This window comes from Falco rusticolus, chromosome 3, assembly GCF_015220075.1.
Source record: "Falco rusticolus isolate bFalRus1 chromosome 3, bFalRus1.pri, whole genome shotgun sequence".
Classification (NCBI taxonomy): Eukaryota; Metazoa; Chordata; class Aves; order Falconiformes; family Falconidae; genus Falco; species Falco rusticolus.
Genome location: NC_051189.1, coordinates 55,729,504 through 55,748,553, shown reverse-complemented (window position 1 = coordinate 55,748,553; position 19,050 = coordinate 55,729,504). Strand labels below are relative to the sequence as shown.

Genomic DNA, 19,050 nt, shown 5'->3' with positions numbered 1-19,050 from the left:
TTTCATTTAAAATGTTCTTATGATTCCTCTTTTCTGCCACGCAACACAGTACTTCAACACGTTTAAGACAAAAGGACACGTCTGACACATAGTGTTACCTGGCAGGCAAGAGGCATGATGGAAAAGCCGTACAAGTCTCCCACTTAATGTGTTTGTCCGAGCACACGGCATTGTTAAGCAGTATGCTTTCCTGCTCATTGCAATGGGATGCTGCTAGACATCTCCCATAGAATCAAATTCACCAGAGGTAGATGGTCACTCGATGACAGCCAGCCAGTGATCTGCTGGATGATGTGCTAAACTGATACAATCATGCTTATAGTTCAAGTCACAGGCTGAAGGTCAAAGCTGGAGGCTTGATAAGTCTGTGTCTTGATTTTCTGCTTTTATCATGCAGGTTAAAGCACGGTCCTGTATTCTGTGTACTGACTAGCACCACAGGGTGCTCAAATTTATCTTTCCTTCTTGCTTCAAAAAGCAAGTAGCTCTCAGCAGCTCAAGCTAGAAACATATACTGGAACAGCCATTTTTTCAAAAGATTCCTTGATTATTTTATCACACAAGAAAGGTAGCATAAGAAGATTAAAAATCTGGCTTCAGTAAAGTCATTAGCAAAGCTCCTTCTAACTTCAAAAGTTCAGAATTTTAACTGAAAGATATTAATTACAGAAGTCTGATGTTCTTTTGAAAAGTTAAAACCTACATTTACTTCCATCTAGTATTTTCCCAATACTCTCCTGCTCTTGCTGTTTCAAAGTACAAGAAACATGACAGACCAACAAAACTGTACGTATTGGAAGAGAAAATGCTGCAAGGAAATCCTGCTGTATGAAGTAACAGAATGTGGTTGGATTTCTCTTAATCTGAACTCTGGAGATGCTTAATAGCAAAGTGGCATTTTAAGTTTCTAACTGAAAATATCTTCTCAGTAACATCAGGTTTCAAACCAAAAATATATTTTCTCACTAAAACTTGAAGAACTGGAAAGCAACAAAAACATACTCTTTTTTTTAAAATAGGCCTTGTGAATAATTTTGGAAAACTAGTCTTTCTTCAGTAAAAGCTTGATTTAAACTATTATTACATTTAGCAATATGAAATACAAAGAAAATCCTAATAAGTTAAGAACATTTAAGCAAGCCTCCTGCAATAGAAAACTGTAGCTCCTTAATAAAACTGTCTGGTGTATTTGTAAAACAGCAGAAAAATGAGTGGTAGATAATTAATTTGGATTTTCCAAGGTCTTTGACAAAGGACTACAGAAGAGACTGTAAGTACAAGTTTAATCACCATGAGGTGGTAAAGTAATTCTCAAGTTTAAAAAAACTGAAGGCATAGAAGACAAAATAGAGAAATAAAATATCTAATTTCAGCATGGGAAAAAGTAATGTGAGGTCCCTGATATCCTATGCTTCCACATCTCCACATAGGAAGCCTGTTGCTTAATACAGTATCATCTGAAAAAGAAGACAAATAGCAGAAAAATATTTGTTAGTCAGATCCCCAAACAATTACAGCAATGCCACTTCTGCTTTATAACTGTCTTTATAGCAAATAGTCACTCTTCTGTAAAGATTAATTTCTACCAAAAAAAAGGCAAAGTAGTCCTAAATGTCTGTAAGAGGATAAGCTGCAATGTTTCATAATAATAATTCAAACCTGGTCAAATACAGGCAATAGACAAGAAGAAAATCCAATGACAAGGGATGTTGATACTTTAGTCAATGGCAGTCTTTTCTGAAATAAGTAATAATCACTCTACACAAAAGTGCCACAAAGGACTATCTGTAGGAAGGACTTTTTTAAATTAGGCAAAAATGGAGGTTCCAGTCATTTATGCAATCTCATTCCACAGTAATCATTCAGGTGTAATGGTCTGAGGTGCTTCAGCCACTTTCTATTTTGTTTGGGGTTTTTTTTGTTTCCTTTCTTTACCACTCCTTTCAGAGAGCAGAAAGGAATGTTGGGATTTCCTAGGAATTAATTCTTCTCCTACACTTCCTCACAACATTCCTGTAGCATTACAGCCCATAGTGAGACCTCTCTACACGCAAAAGCTCACAAAAACCGATTTCCCTTCTTAAATTACTGAACTGGACCAAATGTTAAAGACAGTCTCGAGAATTGTGGAGAAAGAGGTAGACTGACATCAAGAAGAATAACATGTCAAGGGTTTTTGCTCTCAGAGAAAAATAGCCAAGCTTTTGTATCAGGCTTACTCTTGTAGTAAGAATAGTGATAGTTCTCTTGTAATTTTATTTTTTTTAATATCCTGCCAATGCCCAGCCCTGCTGTCTTAGCTGAGATAAATGAGAAATTGTCGTCATTAGCAAATTAGTTATAACAAATTCTAAACCTGTTCTTGCTCAGAAAAGCATCAAAAAATACTTTAGGTTGCATCCTTTGGCTCACTTGGAGGCGTTTTTCTCTAGCTAGCCTCTAGGTCAGAAATTAACTGCTGCTGCCTCTCTTCCCTATCCAAGGTAGGACTTGGCCTATTTTTCAACATGCCCTTTACGAACCAACAGTCACCCTGTCCTTACAGTGCTACACAACCAGTCAAGAGAAGAGAGATATTACCTAACTCTGATAGGGGTGTGGGGGCATGTGTGTTATCTGAATTTGTTTGTGAAAGTACTGAGCAGCTTTTGATAGCTACGGGGAGGTATGTTGTAAACTCTCTGTAATGAATACTTGTAGACATGAATGTTTGTGCATACCTTCACTATAAGAACAAGTTGAAGCCTGCACCTTTTAGATTGTCTTACTTTTCAGAATTGCACCTCTCTCAGCCTCTTCTCCTGAAGAAGATTTTATGTGATGATTGTATAAATTGGAAGAGTTCACAGATAAGCACTATGTGACTCTTCTTGACTAAGGCTGGAGATGACAAACAACTTATACTTTATTTTCAATTGGAAAACCATTTAGGAATAGGTTTGATTTGAAAAAGCATGCATCTGTAAGATCAATTTACTGCAAATTATATTTGAAATAAGAGACGATTCAGTACTTCAGATAATTATACTGCCTTCTTTAGGAGGAAAAGCAATCTCTCACGGTGAACTCCAAGCAACTACAGTATTTGTCTCTGTGGTATATGTATTTTTAGAACTGTAATGGGTTACAAGGCTGAGATCAACAGTCAAGTGATGTTTATCCAAGAATGTATTGATACATACAATGACTTCTTGTCCTATACCTTTGCTTTTTTACATACAAAAAAATTAAATTTCTGTAACATGTGGAAGTGACTATAAAAGCCTAATTTAAGGTCTCACCCCTGCCAGCAACCCTATATAAGAAACCCCAACTGATGAGAAGCCCCTATTAATCTATAAGGTGTGTACATGGTGGTTTTGGTTTGGGGGAGCAAAAGACTGGAGAGGAGAAAATGTGTTCAAACTCTTCTTTAAGCTATCAAGTAAAAGGAAGAGGTACTTTTCAGACTCTAGTGTACAGTTAAATGCCAAGCCCAATGTCTTTTAAAGGCCCACCACCAGATTCACTGTAAGGTTCCAGGTTTAACAATGAGCTTAGGATAGAGGATATAAAATTTCAGACAATATCTTTTACGAGACCAGCTGACATAGCTGCAAGGAGTAGACCAGCTCTGAAGCACACCAGCCCTCCTTAAGTTTATTAAGCAAGTAGAACCTTTTCCACATTGTATAGTCTAACAGCTGTTTTGGGTGGTAAATTACCTGTGTTAATCAGTTACGTGGTTTATCCAGTTATGTGACACTCATAAAAAAAACTGCAGGCAGACATAGTACATTCACGTTGGACAAGGATCTACAGTTCAAGATGTAGTGCTTATGGAAAGGGCTTTGGAGCCTTTAAAAACTTCAATTTTATGTGGCACTAAGACTGTGGCATATCCAGAACCCAATGTCTCCATCACATCACCAAATTATTCAGTATAGCCTACTGAATCATCAAAACCACTTCCTGCAGCAGATTTTTTGTAAATCTCTTATCCAAGTACTGACCAAGCCCAGCCCTGCTTAGCTGTATGAAATCATAGCCTAAGGTGGTGTGACTGCAAGCAGAAACAGCATACATCTGTCATTTTAGCTCAGTTAGTAATCCAGTTGCCTTCTTCAGATATAAGCCTTCCTTTCAAGGCTGTCATAAGATGTAGTGCTATAGGAAAGGTTGTGTTCCTGTACTGAAATAATCTGAGTATATTCAAGTATCAGCATTTCTTTTACGTATTCTGGTCAATGATGAAAAAACTGCCCATGTGGCACAATGCTGGTTGAATTTGATGGTAACTTCTTGTGCTGACCACTTGTTGTCTAGTAACTATTATGGGTAAGTAAGAAAAGATCTAAAATCTGATAAATGATACCACTGTGAGGTCATTTTACGAACAAACGCTTTCTACAGTTACTCAGAGACTTTGACAACATTGAATAGAGCCAATTTTTTCAAGCCTGAGTGTTTAGATTTAGGTGCCTAAATAAAATACAAGGAAACCTGCCTAAGCATAAATTTAGCAGATTGATTGTATATACCCATGATAACATTTTGAAGTGTTAAACTTCTACAGCTCCTACTGATTTCAGTCAACATCTCTGACAGCCACAACAGGAGATCTGAAAATTATGGTCTATATTTGTATTTGAGAAAAAAAAGTAGTAAGTTTACACAGATGCAGGCTTCTGTTGGGGCATATCCTGATCTCTGCCTACAGCCTGGATAACTACGCTACATGAAGGACTGATGTGCAAGTATTCTTGCCCCCCAGCCATGTACAAGAAGGAGCGCTGCTGCTGCTGCAGCCCATGTGCTATCGTAACAGGGCAGCTGCTGCATCTTTCAGAGAAGCAGGATGTTGCCTCACAAGTAGTTCCTCACAGTTATGGAAGCATGTCCCATACAATCCATGTTCTCTGACCTGTTTCATCTTGAAATATCCTGTGAAATAATTCAGGGTGAGCTTGCGCTGACCTAGGGCTCCACCAAAGTCATGAGGTGGATATTCCATGTGCTAGCTCCCAGAGTACCGTCTCCCACATGTAACAAAGCTATGCTGAATCCTATATATACAGTAGGTATACCTAAAGACTTAGAGCAGAACTGGAAATAAATCTGAATTAGAGCATAATTTGGGGTTTTTTTTAGCTGGTCACACTAAAGATTTGGTGTTATTTGACTATAAGAAACCCGTATAGTTAGTGTTACAAAAAAAAAGGTACTTTCTTTCCTGTTTCTCTTTGTACTTACGTTGGGCAAGACCTCTAGCCCAGTGCATCTGCATATAAAATGAAAGAAAATTTATAACAATAAGATCTTGCTACACTTAACAACGATGTATCATTCCCCCACCCCTCAGTAAATTATTTTGCTGGAGGCTACATCATTCTCTCTGAGTCGTATGTTGGGAGTTGACAGAGGCGTGAATAATTCACCGCGTATGAAGCCTCCCTGAGCCTGAGCTGAGCTGCAGCATGTTGGGCCGGCCTTTGATGCAGACTGGTTGGGCAGGTTCCTGGGCGCCCTGGGAACCGGTCTGACAGGCTTGTTATGCCAACAAATTCTGGTATGATTCCATGCTCTCCAGAATGCAGAAACCTGCCCAGCCAGTTAAATGAAAGGCATATTAGGTTATCCATTGCACATTGTATATATCTTAGGTGCAGCAGATCTCCTCTCGGCATTCTCTAGTGTGGTCCACAGTGGCTTCCTCATCTTACTTACACTTGAGGTTTATAGCTGAAGGGGAAGTCAATAGTAAATATTTATCACCCCGATCAAGAACAGAACTTTTCACAATTCAAACAGAAGGGTGAGTTTTGAAAGTCTTTCTTTAAAATTAATTTAAGATAACCTTAAGCAAAAATTTCTCTTATGCTTGAAGTGGTATAATGGCTATCTCCTTAACGTGTTTGAGTACTGCCAGTCTCTATAGCGTTTGTTGAGAGGATTTTTGTGAGTGCAGCTTTTTGACCCTTCTGTGTGCAGCTCAACATCATCTGCTCTGTTTGCAAGAGTATTTACTGGAGAGATGATGGTTCAATGAACTAAGCATGGGAGTGAGACAGAAACTTCACTGCCAATGACTTAGTATTTTGAGCAAGTCATTTAAGTGTTGCCTGTTGGTCTTGGTTTTTATAGTGTTTTTATAATCCATGTCTCCTAACAGCACTGTTGTGACAAGGCATAGTGCCATTACAGTAAAATGTGTGGTTAGTAATTCTTGCCAGTCTAACGTTTTGAATTGTTCAGTTTTATGGAGGGAGTTAATTAAACTTAGATTTACATATTTAGAATTGGCTTCATGGTAAGATAGGAAAAGTCATTCTTACTGCTTTCTTTCTAAATACTTACCAGAAATTTGCCTGTTTAGAATGAGTAACTGTGGTGGCAATGATCACAAAAAGCAGTCCTAATCATAAAGAGTAGGCAGACCCAAAAGTTGTACCTGTATCTGCAACTGAATCCTTTCACAAGTTCTGTGTCAAATAAGAAAAATTAAAGAGTGTGAAAACAAAAGCTGTGGAATCTAGTAACTGATTAACTACTGGAGCACAGAAGTACTTGCTGAGCTGAATAGAAAGGAATGAAGACAGGTTTTGTCATGCCTGTTAGGACAAAATAACTCTTTAACTTAAGTAAATGTGAATCTTCTTGCCATAACTACATTTTTGAAAACATAGCTACTTCCATTTCCATGGAAATCTTATTTTTGTCTATCTTTCAGTGAAATAATAACCATTCTCTTTCATGATGTAAAAAAAACCAAATCAGAATCCCCAGTGGACCTAAACCACTAGACACAAAAATATCTATACAGGATTATGTAAGACTTCATGGTAGTCACACAACAGGAAGCTTCAATTATGGAGGTGTTTACTGCCAGCTGTTTTCAGGTTGATGCAAAAATGAACATTATTATTCTTTTGCAGAGTGCCAATAAAAAGGCCTCCTGAGCAGCTTAAAAATTCAATGAATAGCAGATTGAAATGACCTTCTCACTAGCAGCATTGTATCTGCATGTAAAAATTTTTCTTCAAAGTGTGGGAAAATGGAAAAGAACATACGGAAAAATTTGTATGCTCAGAAGCTAAAAACATTCATTATAAAAAACATTTATTTTTTATCATTTCTGTTGATATTGTTATCAAGTATGGAAGGAAAACTTGCTAAGGAATAAACCATTTTCAAAAGAAAAAATTACAGCTTGTTGAACTGTATAGTTTACAAAGGGACTCTCTGTAGAACCTGTAAAATGCTACATGAGAGCTTTGATTTCTAAAGCTACACAATTTTAACACAGCACATTTTTTAAATTCAAACTAAATAAATCAGTTTTTTCAAAATACCTCTTGCCATCCTCTCTCTCTCTCTCCAGTTTCTGTGTTCTGTTTTATTTGGGGTCTCCTCAGCTGCTTTTTTCAGGGGGCAGGAAGGGCAGGGGCCATTGTTTGGGGATTTTTTTTCTGAAAACATAAGTAAAATATTATTTCCCATATGTTGTTTCTCTTTTGCTTGTTTTCCTGTCCTGAATTTTGTCATTCATTACAGTAAAAGGTAGGTGGCATGATTTTGTATGCAGATCTGTAAACTTTTACTTCAGCCTTCCAAGCCTGAAACAGCCTCCCAAGGCTCAGATAAATATGCATATCTACTCAGACTGTTCACATTAACCTGAGAAACATTTCCGTCTGCAGCCAACACAAGTAGATGCTGCTGCTTAGAGTCTGAGGACCAGGAAGACTGCACTGGGGTGCTGCAACAGCATCCCTCAGGTTGCTTCCCCCCCCCCCAATCAAGGCTCTCTAAAAGACCTGAGAGTTTCAGTGGAATATATCCTGACTGTTTCTGACTACAGATGAGAAGCAATGAAAGCACTTCAAAGAAGAGGGTTTCTTAAAGGGAACAATGTTACTGGCATCAGGGAATTTGATCTTGGCTCGATTTCAAAAGTGGCTACGCAAGCAGCTTGAGAAGAATCACATTCAACTAGTGGGGGTGATGGAGTGGCTCCTCCTTATTTTTCCAAAGAAAGCAACTACCTGTGCCAGACAGCAGTGGTGTGCTCTGTGTGTCCTCCCAGCTGTAAGAAATCATACCATTGAGAGGACTGCCTGTTCCTACACTCCCAGCTCAAATCCTGTTTAGGTAGCAGCTGAATTGTGCCACATGCTTTTATTTGCTGCATCTGATGTTGGGCTCCTTTCATGTCCTCATTGGCAACTGCAACATAATGTTCATTAAATGAACATGACTAGAGAGTTAAGCAAGATATTCTTAAAGATATCCCTAAACGCAGATCTGCAAGTCAAGGAGGTTGTGAGCACACTGGCCATGAATGTATATGTGCTATCTACTAAATATCATATGAATAAATTAGAACTTCACTATTATATATAGATATATATGTATGTATCTATTTATATATACAGGAAGAATGATACATTTACCATGGTGTTTAAAGCAATTCAAATATTTAAATTTGAGTTCCCCAGTGTCATTCAAAGCTGGTTTTAATCTTTACATCCAAATTTACGGTAATAGAAGTAAAAAATGTAAGCTTTCTACTAATCTCTTTTAACTTTATTCTGTATGCATATGCAGCGAGCTAGGTCAGCTTCTCCTACCTGAATGGTTAGGAACACTGATGCAGCCTCCGTACTACCTCCCAAAAAGTGTGTGTGTGTGAACTAAAGGCTAATTTTTATTTTATCTGTGCTGCAACATTGTAGTACTCTTACAATGGAAACTCAGTCATCAGCTGATTTGCTGGTAAATAATCCAATCATTAACAAGGAAGGCATTATCCCTAAAGTATAATAGAAAATCATCAGCTTCACATACTATTAGTAAGATTAAACATTTCAGACCAACCAGGTCTAAAGTGGGCTAGGATTAAACTAGATTCCCTTTTTGCAGAGTTGCTCATGGAAAAGTATTCTGTCACCTAGTTTTATGTGCTGTATTAAGGGTTATTTTGAAATCTGGACATGAGCCATGACACCATAGAAAGTTTCATATCTGTTCAAGTGCAACAATGGTGAAGCATTTTTCCCACAGTTTTATTGTCTAGGTGTGTGTGTTTACTCCTATGAGATGAATGAGATGTAGTTCCAGTTGGACAAGTCAGTTTAAGACATCCAATACAATTGAATGTGGAGTATCAGACTCTTCAGTAGTTTTCTAGTATGTTTAATGAGCCAGGGATCTATCCAGTAATTGGTGGCCAAGTATGTGATTATGGGATACATAAAATCAAATAAATTTCTAAGGGAGACAAAGTTCAACTGCCGGTCTTAATCCGTTATCACTTACTGTTGAGTAGGTAAGATTAACACTATAGAAGTCAATGGATTTATACTGCTGTAAAGTTCAACGAGAGAATATGAGAATAAACTGCTCACACAGTTTATGGGGAAATAAAATGGATTATATAACTATTTTCCAGAGTGCTTCCTATAAATAGAAAGAAAGGTACAGTTTATGGTAAAATACCCGAATAATTGGCAAGAGGGCTGTTTTATTGCTACTTATCAGATTGTGTATATATATAAGACATCTCTTCCTCTTAACTCTGAGAAAATTACTACTTTCCTACACCACAAACTTTAAGATTATAGAAGTTTCAAAAGTAGAATAAAAAGCTGCCCACGGGCATTATTTAAGAAGACTAGTAGAGCGTTTATCATAACCTATTGTGACCATTTCTTCCATAACATTTTAGTTCTACCATATGTGTACTGATATGATAATGGATCAAACTTACAATGAAAGTAATCTGCTGCTGAGCTACTGAACACTGATTTATTTTATTTCAGGTGAAAAATAAGTGGCTAAACAATGGTGAGGAATGACCAGAAATGTTAACCACAAGCTTTTTCAAAATACTTAAAAACTCAAGGTACATATTTGATGGGAAACCAAGAGTATTTTCAACAAATTTGAACAACAGATGTAAAGCCTACTTAATCACAGGTCACTTTGGACTGTCTGATGGTATTTCAAAATATTTCAGAAATTTTGAAATAGTATTTCAGATCCCACTTTATTTACGTTGTAAATATGCCACGTTTACGATACTTTCTGGAGACTGGAGCAATCTAACAAGAGTAAAGTGGAACAGCTACTAACAATTACCAAATACCTGAACACCTAAATTTTTCATACTGCTATTAATAATCTAGAAAGCATGTGTTTGTAGCACAGGCCCTTGCAAACTGATCACCATTGTATCTTCTAATCACGCCACTACGCTGTCTCTGCAAGTGTTCCTATACATGCCAAAACGGTCCCATGGAATTGTGTTAAGGCAGAATAGGAACAGTGAAAAGCTGTGTTTTGCTTCTATTTCATTACTGAAAAGAACTACAAACTAACTGTCAAGGGGTCTATCTCACGGCAGGCAGCATGGTTGGTCCCAATGAAAGAAAGAACATTGACCTGCAATTTTGGGCAAAAAAAATATGTTGGTAGAAGTCTCTAAAGTGACACAAAAGTTCAGCTGCCTTATGCCATACTAGTTATACAAACCTACCGGTTTTCATACTCATATAAAACATTAAAATATGTCCTAGGGTGTTCTGCTGTATGCTAATTAACGACAAACACATGGAATCTGTTAAGATCATGGGGGCGGGGGGCATTACAAATAAGTCTTATGTATGTAAAGCCCAGCAGTCAGCAGAAGACAAATCCTGTGCAAAGGGTAGATCTGGCAGCACAGCCTGAATATTAGCAAGGCCACTTCTGCCCCAGCAGCGTATCCTGAAGATCTTTACATCTAAGCCAGCAAATATTTCTTTCAGGTAGGTTCCCCCTGCATGGGAAGCCTTTGTTTTAATCCAGGCTCTCTCACACACCCCTTGCTTTTCCATAGTGTTTTACGCCTGCTGCCACGCTTAACTGTGGCACCTGGCAAGGTCTGGCTCATCCCCTTGCCTTTCTCCTGGATGCTCTCTGTGGAAATCCCGAACGCCAGGCCAGTCACAGGATGAGGAAGAAGGCTGGGACAACGCCTGTCGGACGCGGTGGGTGTCTGAAATGGCGGAGCCCGCGGCACCTGAACGCGTGTCAGAGGCGGCAGCCGCCACCGCGGCCGGGCGGGAAGGCAGCCCCCGGGGCAGCAGACCCTTGCGGCCCAGCTCTCGCGAGAGCAGTGCCGAAGCCTCGCGAGAACTGGCCGGACTCCGCCTCCCGCCACAGGAAAGGCGCTCGGCCCCGACGTTCCCTTTTCCCGCCGTTTCGCGCGGAGCTGCCGGCAGCCAACCAGGTAACGGCGCGCGCTCCCCTCGCCGCCGCCGCCTGGTAACGGCCGCGAGCGTGCCGCTCCCGCTCCGGGGACGGGTCTGCGCCGGCAGCGGGGCTTCCCCGCGGCCCACAGTTCCCGTGGGGCACGCTGCAGACACCGGCCCTCCGCCCGCCGGGAGCCCCCGGGCAGGTGGCGCGGCCCGCGCCTGCCCGGTCTCTACGTTTCGGAGGCTCCGGCCGGCCTGGCTGCCGCTCGGGGGAAGGGACGTGTGGGACATGCCCACCCCTTTTGCCGTCCGGGCTGGACGTGACACGCCTGGCGGGCGGCCGGGGTGGCGGGAGCGCGGGGGCTTGCTCCCGCCTGGCGAGCTCTCGGGCGCTGGTCATGGTAGGAGTTCTCAGAGCATCCCGGCGTGCCATACGAGTGAGTTTTCTGTATAGTGTTTGTGCAAAGAGGGGGAAAAAAAAAAAAGACAAAAAGCACCTCTGGGCGGTACAGGAGAGTTGAGTTTGGATGAGCAGCTGATGCTCAGGCTTTTTGGTGGGGGTCAGAGGTTCAGGAAGGTTTGTGCGCTCCAGAATCACAGAGAGGCCATGTGTGTCTGTCAGCGGAGTACAAATACAGATAAACAGCTTCAGTGCTTTATCGGTGCTAACTGCCGGCGCTGGTGGTGTGCGTAGGAAGGCTGTCATTTAGGAAGCTGTGCAAAGGCTTACGATGCTGAAGGGAGTTAGCGGTTGAAGGAAGAGGGATATAGAAATATATGTTTAGGTTGTTTCGTGAAAGGGTTGGTCGGGAGGGTAGGAGTAAAGCCCTGCCTGAGAACGGCGCCGGTCGGGAGAGGGCTGGCATTCTGCTTCCTTCGCCCCCTCGGGCAGCTTCCAGTTCCCTCTCTGTCTGAAAGTGCCCATACATCCAGCTCAGGTGATGTTTTTTTCGTAAGGACTGGAGAATCCTTTCTTAGAACTGGAGACCGAGCTAATAAGCTGACATCACTGAATGCCTTTTACACCTGTGCAAATGCCCAGACCTGTCAAAGGCTCTGGTTGAGCACCTGTTTGGGGCACTCTGTTTGAAGGCAGGTTGAACACCTGTAGAAAGTAATGTGTCATTTCGGGATCTTGAAGTGGGTGAAGCTTGGAAAAATGTGTTGCTCCTTTTTTCCCCTGTTTGTATTCATTTGACATCCTAATCATTTGCGGAAACTCTGAGCAAGTTTGTGATTTTTTTTTTTTTTTTTTTCTAAAGCTCATCTTTGTGGAAAGAAAAAAGAACCAGAAAAAAACCAATAGGGACTGCCTTCACTAATTCTAGATTCAGATGCCCTTTTCTTTAGAATTATTCACCTGACATAATCAGATCTGAGATAGTGATAGTAAGTTTGTTGATTTCGCTCCACTAGCACTTGACAGAGAAAAAAATAGTTTCTAAAATACTGTTGTTGAAGGCAGAAAAGTAGAGTTTAAAAGATGTTCTTAATGTCACTAGGCAATCAGTTCCACAAAGAAGCATTGTACGATAGCTTGATGTGACTGTACACAAAGTAGAGCATTTCAGCTGCAAAGATGCGAGCAGGTTACTGTTCAGCTTCTGCTGCAGAATTGTAATTGCAAATTGGCTAATTTGAAAAGGTAATTTTATTTTGTATTAAGGACTTCATTTAATATAACAACATTTGCTAACTTGAAACCAGGTATTGAAATGACGCTGAATTTTCTATGGACAGAGTGTTAAAGCAAATGTGGGACTACCTATACTGAGTGTTCTGTCAGCTCCATTACTGTGGCATTTAAGTATCCTTATACTAGAGAAAAAAATACAGTTCAAGTGATCCCGTGTTGTTAGGAATAACGCTTTGTCCATTTACTCCATTATTTTTATTCTAAAGACAGCCAAACAGAAAGAAAAGTGACTTGCTTAAGACAGTGCACAGAGATAGGAGAAAGGAGACCAGAATCAAGGCCTCCAGGCCCTACACTAGGTCATGACCACTGAACCGAACATTTTATCGTGGTGAATCTAGGGGGCCAGTTAAATCAGCAGTTGCATTCAAATAGTTTTAAGTTGCTTGAAGGCTGTCAAGATAGGGAGTGCAGCTTCTTAACTAATTGTAGACCTTGTATCATCAGAACTACAACTGTAATTTGTGTCTGAAATTTGAGAGTCAATTGCTCCTTTTATTTGTCTGTACAGACATTGTGGTTTGCTTGCTCAGACCGCTGCTTTAGGAATTGTACAAAACACCTTAGTGGGGTTTTTTTTTTTAGTTGCTGTAATTTATTACAGAGCAATAGAGATAGCTATGTCAGCCTGGTAATGACACAGCCCCTATTCAAAAATGTTTGTTTAAAATTGGCTACATAAAAATAGGGAAAACTTCAAATGACCAGTTTCACACAGAGGGAACTGAAGGACAGAGAGATTACATGAATATTTCAATGTTGGACACCAGTGCTGATAGAATTGAATCTTACCTTGGCTCAGACCCAGATCAGAGTACCATGATTCCTGTGTAGTTTACCTGAGGGCATCATCTGTGTTAAAAAATCCTTCAATACAAATAAGAATTATGCTGTGATAGTTCTGAGTTGTGTAGGGCAGTCTGGCTTGTAAGATAGAGCTATCTTACTTTGATAGTTCTCAAATACTAATGTTTTGAACATTTATAAATTTGACATTTCTCTCCTATTTCCTTTTCATCGGTGAGTAGGAATCATTTCAATGTAGAATCATGAAGACTTCAGGGGGATGTGAACTTTGCAGAAGGGTGTCGTTTGAATCCATGTTTATGTAAAGGATGTATATACACAAATAAATCTCTGATAAAACTTTTGACAAACACTTTTGGTAACAGCCAGATTTTGGAAGCATGGGTTGCTTCTGGAAAGCAGGATTTCTGTTTAACTGTAGCTTTACATAGGAAAAGAATAGAGACCTAAGCCTCTTAATCTAATTCTTAGTTGATAGCTGTTTAAGCTGGGGAGGGGGGAAGGAATTCTGTTAGTTTATAATTACTTGTAGCAAAATACTTAGCATCTTACACACTTTCAGGGTGACTGTCAGTATATAAGTACAACTCAAGTTGTACAAAGGATAGGCAGTAAGCTTTGTATTTCATCCATGGCTGCAAGTTATACTCTGATAAATGCAAGCATAAGTGTTGTCGATCTGTCATTACAGGCATACACCTGTCTTCAGAAACAGCTTCATAACTATGTAATTTAAAACTTAAAGTGTGAGAGTCTGCCAGTTCTGCAAATAAGTCAAGCTGGGAGCAGAAAAAAGCAAGATGAATGCATCTGGAGGAAGCTGTGGGAGCCCTAGTTCTGCAGAACCTACAGGGGATTTCTTCAAGGACTTGTGGTCCAAACTGAAAGAATGTCATGATAAAGAAGTACAAGGTAAATTGTTAAAGTTCGGGTTCACAGAAGGCTGGCTGCTACCACAGGAAAACTTTGAACCAAAGTACTGCTCAGTCTGCATGGAACTGAATAGATTTTTAATGTCTTATGCAGAAAGTTGGATGGATAATTGCAAATGATCCTTACAGACTGACTACCTAAGCCCAGTCAACAGGATTAGATTTAATCTATCAACAAGTATAAAGGATTTGCTAGGTCGGTGAAAAAAAAAAAGTAACACAATGTTACTTGGGATCTGTGTTTGCTTAGGAAGTATTTAAATGTTACTTTATCATTAATGGATTATGATTCAAAGTTTCCAGTTCAAGTTATTCAATGGAATTTTTTCTTTTCTCTTTGGTTTTAGTCACTTCAGATGCAAGCCATTTTAATGTATTGTTTATTTTCCCTAACTTGTGCAAAATACCACTACAAGTTAGTATTAGAGAAGCATTTCTTCAGTTTTTAGCCTTCTAAATTTTCTCAACAAAATTTATGATAGTTGCTTATTCTTACATTATATTTTGTGACCTGTGATATCGATTTTGCTATGCATTGACTGTTAGTGTCTGTTCATTCTTCAGTAGTGCAGGAAATTAATAACACTCAAAGTAAAGATGAATTATTGCACTGTGTATTTATATTCTTATAATATTGTTTTACAAGTAATATTCATGAAATGCTTTGTTACAAGTACTTAATAAGAAGGTAACATTTTGTTCTACTAATCTTAAGTCACACAATCCATTCTTTTAGATGGAAGTAGAACAGTATTTGAATCTTCCAACAAGCATATCCTTATGTATGAAGCAGTATTTATTAGGCTGGAATAAAAGGTGAGATTTTGTGAATTAAGAGCTTTAGTCATGCTAGTGGATCTTTGTAGCCAGACTATTTCCATGGCCTTGGTCGTTTCCACTAGCCTCTAAACAGTTCCAGGTCTGTTCATTTAGGTCCATTTATATCATCACTTCTTAATTGCAAAAAACCTGTGGGGGATTGTTTTATAATGTATAGATGTTTCATACCTGCCACTAAAAGTCTTGACTCAACAATTTGCAACACTGGGCCTTGACACTTTGTGTTAGTAATTAAAAAACAAAAACAAAAAAACAAAAACAAAACCAAACAAAAAACAAACAAACAAAAAAACCTATCAATTTGGCAACTGAAAGATGTACCAGATAGTAGCATTTTGTTATGTTAAAAAAGTACGCGTAACCATATGAAATATAACTTTATATTGTGTTTCACAACAGAAAAAATCTTACTTTTTTATTACTTTTTCTGGTTTTTTTTCTTTTTATTTGTCTTTTTTTAAAATTATTAATGTTTTTTTGGGGTGGGTGTGATGTCAACTGCAGATAAATGTGGAAGTACTGACAGAATGGGATCTGGCAATCTGTGGCATGTCTGAACAACAAAAACTGAACAAACAAAAAGCTCTAATGTAAAGGGTAATGTTAAGTGACCCCTTCTCTAGTTTCTTGGGATGTGCAGCACGTGATTTTAGAGTTTTGGTTTTCTTTATGCGAATGAAGATACTCTTTAGAATGCATGCTGGGTGTGGCCAGATAATTTTGCCACTAGGCAGTCTTTTTCATGCCTAGCCCTTTGTCAGTATGTCCCACACCGTGTTAGGTAAAATTAGGTCTTCCATGATAACATCAAAGACATGCCTGAAGGATAGTTAATTTTTTCAAAAGGTGGGGATCCTCTTATAGAAAATGGTACTGGAAGATATTTTAGAAACATCAAACACAGGCTTGCCTGGACTTTGCTTGTTTCTGAAGTCTATAAATAAGAATTAAAATTGACTCATGAGTTTCCAATCTAAATGTCAGCAAAAAATTATTTTAAAGGTGGTGGAAGGTGGATTAAGGGAATGTTAGTAGTTGGAGAAAAAGCTTTTTACATGTACAGTGCAGAATGTACTGAACACTGTAATGGTGGAATTTTTATTATTATAAATCCATGAAAAGTAGGATTTATGACACATGGGCTTGAAATGGTCAGGCATATTATACAATTTATGATATGTATATATAGAGAGAATTTAGACTAGAGAACACTTCAAACAGTTTGAAATTGATTTTATTGAATTTTTATAGTACTATATTGTAAAGGGTGTATTTTTCCACTGTTGGCTAAACAAACACAGCTGCTTATTCTTTTAAACTGATCATTTGCAAAAAAATTCAGAATTTTGGCACTCTTCAGGCAAAATCGTTATCGCTTTCCCTTAAATTCATTATGTGACAACGGTTAGGACTCCTACAACCCAGTCTCCATTGGGCATGGTCAGCATCAGTTGACTCTTCATGGAATTCAGATGTGCTCAGCAACTAGAATAATGGTCATTAAAATGATATTTACTTATGTTTCCTACCTGCAGAATGTGTGGGATACTTGCGTAGTGCTCACAAATTAGAAAGGAATTTAATAATGCTGTTTAGAAAGTGACTAATTTCTGCAGGTGTTAATAGTTGCATCTAGTTCAAAATAATTATATGGATACTTGCTGCATGTGGGTCTTACTGGCGTGGTTCTTGAGGATGAATTCAAGCCTAAAGCTCTATACTAAGAAGAAACATATTTCAACATAGCAATGTGAGGAGAGTTTTGTGTACAAGAAATAGCCAGTTTATTTTAAATTATTCCTTACCTCTGAAAAACTAAAGATACCAGTAGATAGGGAAAAAGCCTGTAGTCACAGATGCAGAGACAATTATGAGGGAATCGGTTGTCGTTGATAGATTGCTGTAGGAAAGGAAATGGCTGGAAGCTCCTCAAAAGTAAATAATTATCTACAGCAGGGCTGGAAGGGATGTTAGGAGGTCATCTAGCCCATCTCTATACCCTTAAGGTAGGTTTATGTCTGTGTCATTGTCGACAGAAGCTTGTCCAACCCATTCCAGGAAAACTTCAGCAATAAAGATACTGCAGGCTTTCCAGGCACTGTCAATTTTAAGAAAGTGCATTTAATGCATTTGAAATTTCATCAGAATGGAAACATCATAGCCATTAATTGAAATATTACAGGTAATAAGTTGCAAGCTTCATAAGATAGTGTTATCTGTTTCATTAATCTGCCTAATGATAGTTTAAAGAAAGTTTACATCACTTTAATGGGGACAGTGTCATTTACTAAAGCACTTATGAGCTCTAGTTAAGAGATTTATATAGTCTGCAGCTTGCCTACTCCACAGAAATATTGTGTGCAAGATAAAATTGAATTGGGAATGTACATAGTGTAGTACCACCTAAGTTTATGTGCTCACTACAATGTTAAATAAGGAAATCTGAAAAAGCAAAGCTCTTTAAATGAGTATGCTTAAACCTCCCAGTGCTCTGGAAAAGCAAAAGGGAGAGATTGCATGTGATGTAGTAATTCAATGCTCTTGAATAAATGTAACAAACTGGTTTCCTGCCTTCTCATTGCAGTCATTTGAATTAAGAAAAAATGCAGCCTTTAAGTAACTAGTTTGGTTCCTCCTGATTTCAGGTGAGAGGGGAGATAGTGTTACCTGTAGCACAGTACTGGGCCTTTTGAGCGCTGCCTCTTCAATTTGTGGCTCAGGTTGCCAACGTTACAATCCTAAATACTTGCTGAACAGACTGCCTGTTCATACAGGAGATGCATTGTTGTGCCGCTTCATTCCTTCCAATGGGCGTGGAGCAGCATTAAAAGCACGGTTTATAGGGGTTCTAATTGCAGATGCCTAATTGACTTGATGAATAGCAACTACTTAAAAAAATAAACCCTCTTTCTATGCTGATCTGCATGATAGAACACAACATCTCAGAGGTGTTGAACACTTAGCGATAAAAGAAATCTTGCTGAATTTCCTAATAACTTTTTTTTTTAGTGTCTGTGCATTTGTATCTCATTGTCTCACTGGCATCTTGTAGCAGTCTGTAGCATTCACTGAGGCTCTAGCTGGCTTGACTGTTACATTGTGAGTAGCCTGAAGAGTAAACCTTCTCAAGCAAGTTGTGTTCCCCTTTGAGCTGTTCCCAGTTGATTGTAGTAGGGGAGAGAAAAAAGAAGTCTGTTAACTGCCTTAACCTACATTTTCTATAGTAAGATGTAGTATAGGGTATGTGTTTTGGTTTAAATTCGAAATTGTCAGAAGCTTTCTTCAAAGTGTTCTGGTTTTGCAAGTTTATACTGTTAACCTAAATGACAAATGCTGTTGCAAGAAGGCTTACAAGACACCTTATGTTCTACCTGAAACCCGAAGTTGCTCCCAACTTTATATAGTTTGAAGAAAATATGACCTTAGGAAATTGTTATGTTACATGTTAAATGTTATACCATTGGAGTCTGACTATTTCTGACCACTTACTTAGAATAGGAATGGCTGGCTTATGTGCAGGTAGTATCACATAAATTTCCATAGCACTGCATCCCAGTTG

The 19,050-nt window shown here is 38.9% G+C and overlaps 1 protein-coding gene across 3 annotated transcripts in view; it reads left to right on the top strand.

The window, feature by feature from the left end:
* Positions 1-5,661: 5,661 nt before the first annotated feature.
* The window catches only part of RBBP8 (RB binding protein 8, endonuclease), a 45,490-nt gene continuing 32,101 nt past the window's right edge, over positions 5,662-19,050 (top strand). Inside the window, exons 1-2 of one of the 3 annotated variants that reach the window (XM_037380603.1) lie at positions 5,662-5,794; positions 14,411-14,631. In XM_037380603.1, coding sequence (XP_037236500.1) covers positions 14,520-14,631 — 112 coding nt within the window. In that variant the 5' untranslated portion in view covers positions 5,662-5,794; positions 14,411-14,519. Of the gene's footprint in view, positions 5,795-11,160; positions 11,252-11,282; positions 11,654-14,410; positions 14,632-19,050 lie in introns of those variants that run through there. The other 2 variants (XM_037380602.1, XM_037380601.1) reach the window with 2 other exon arrangements.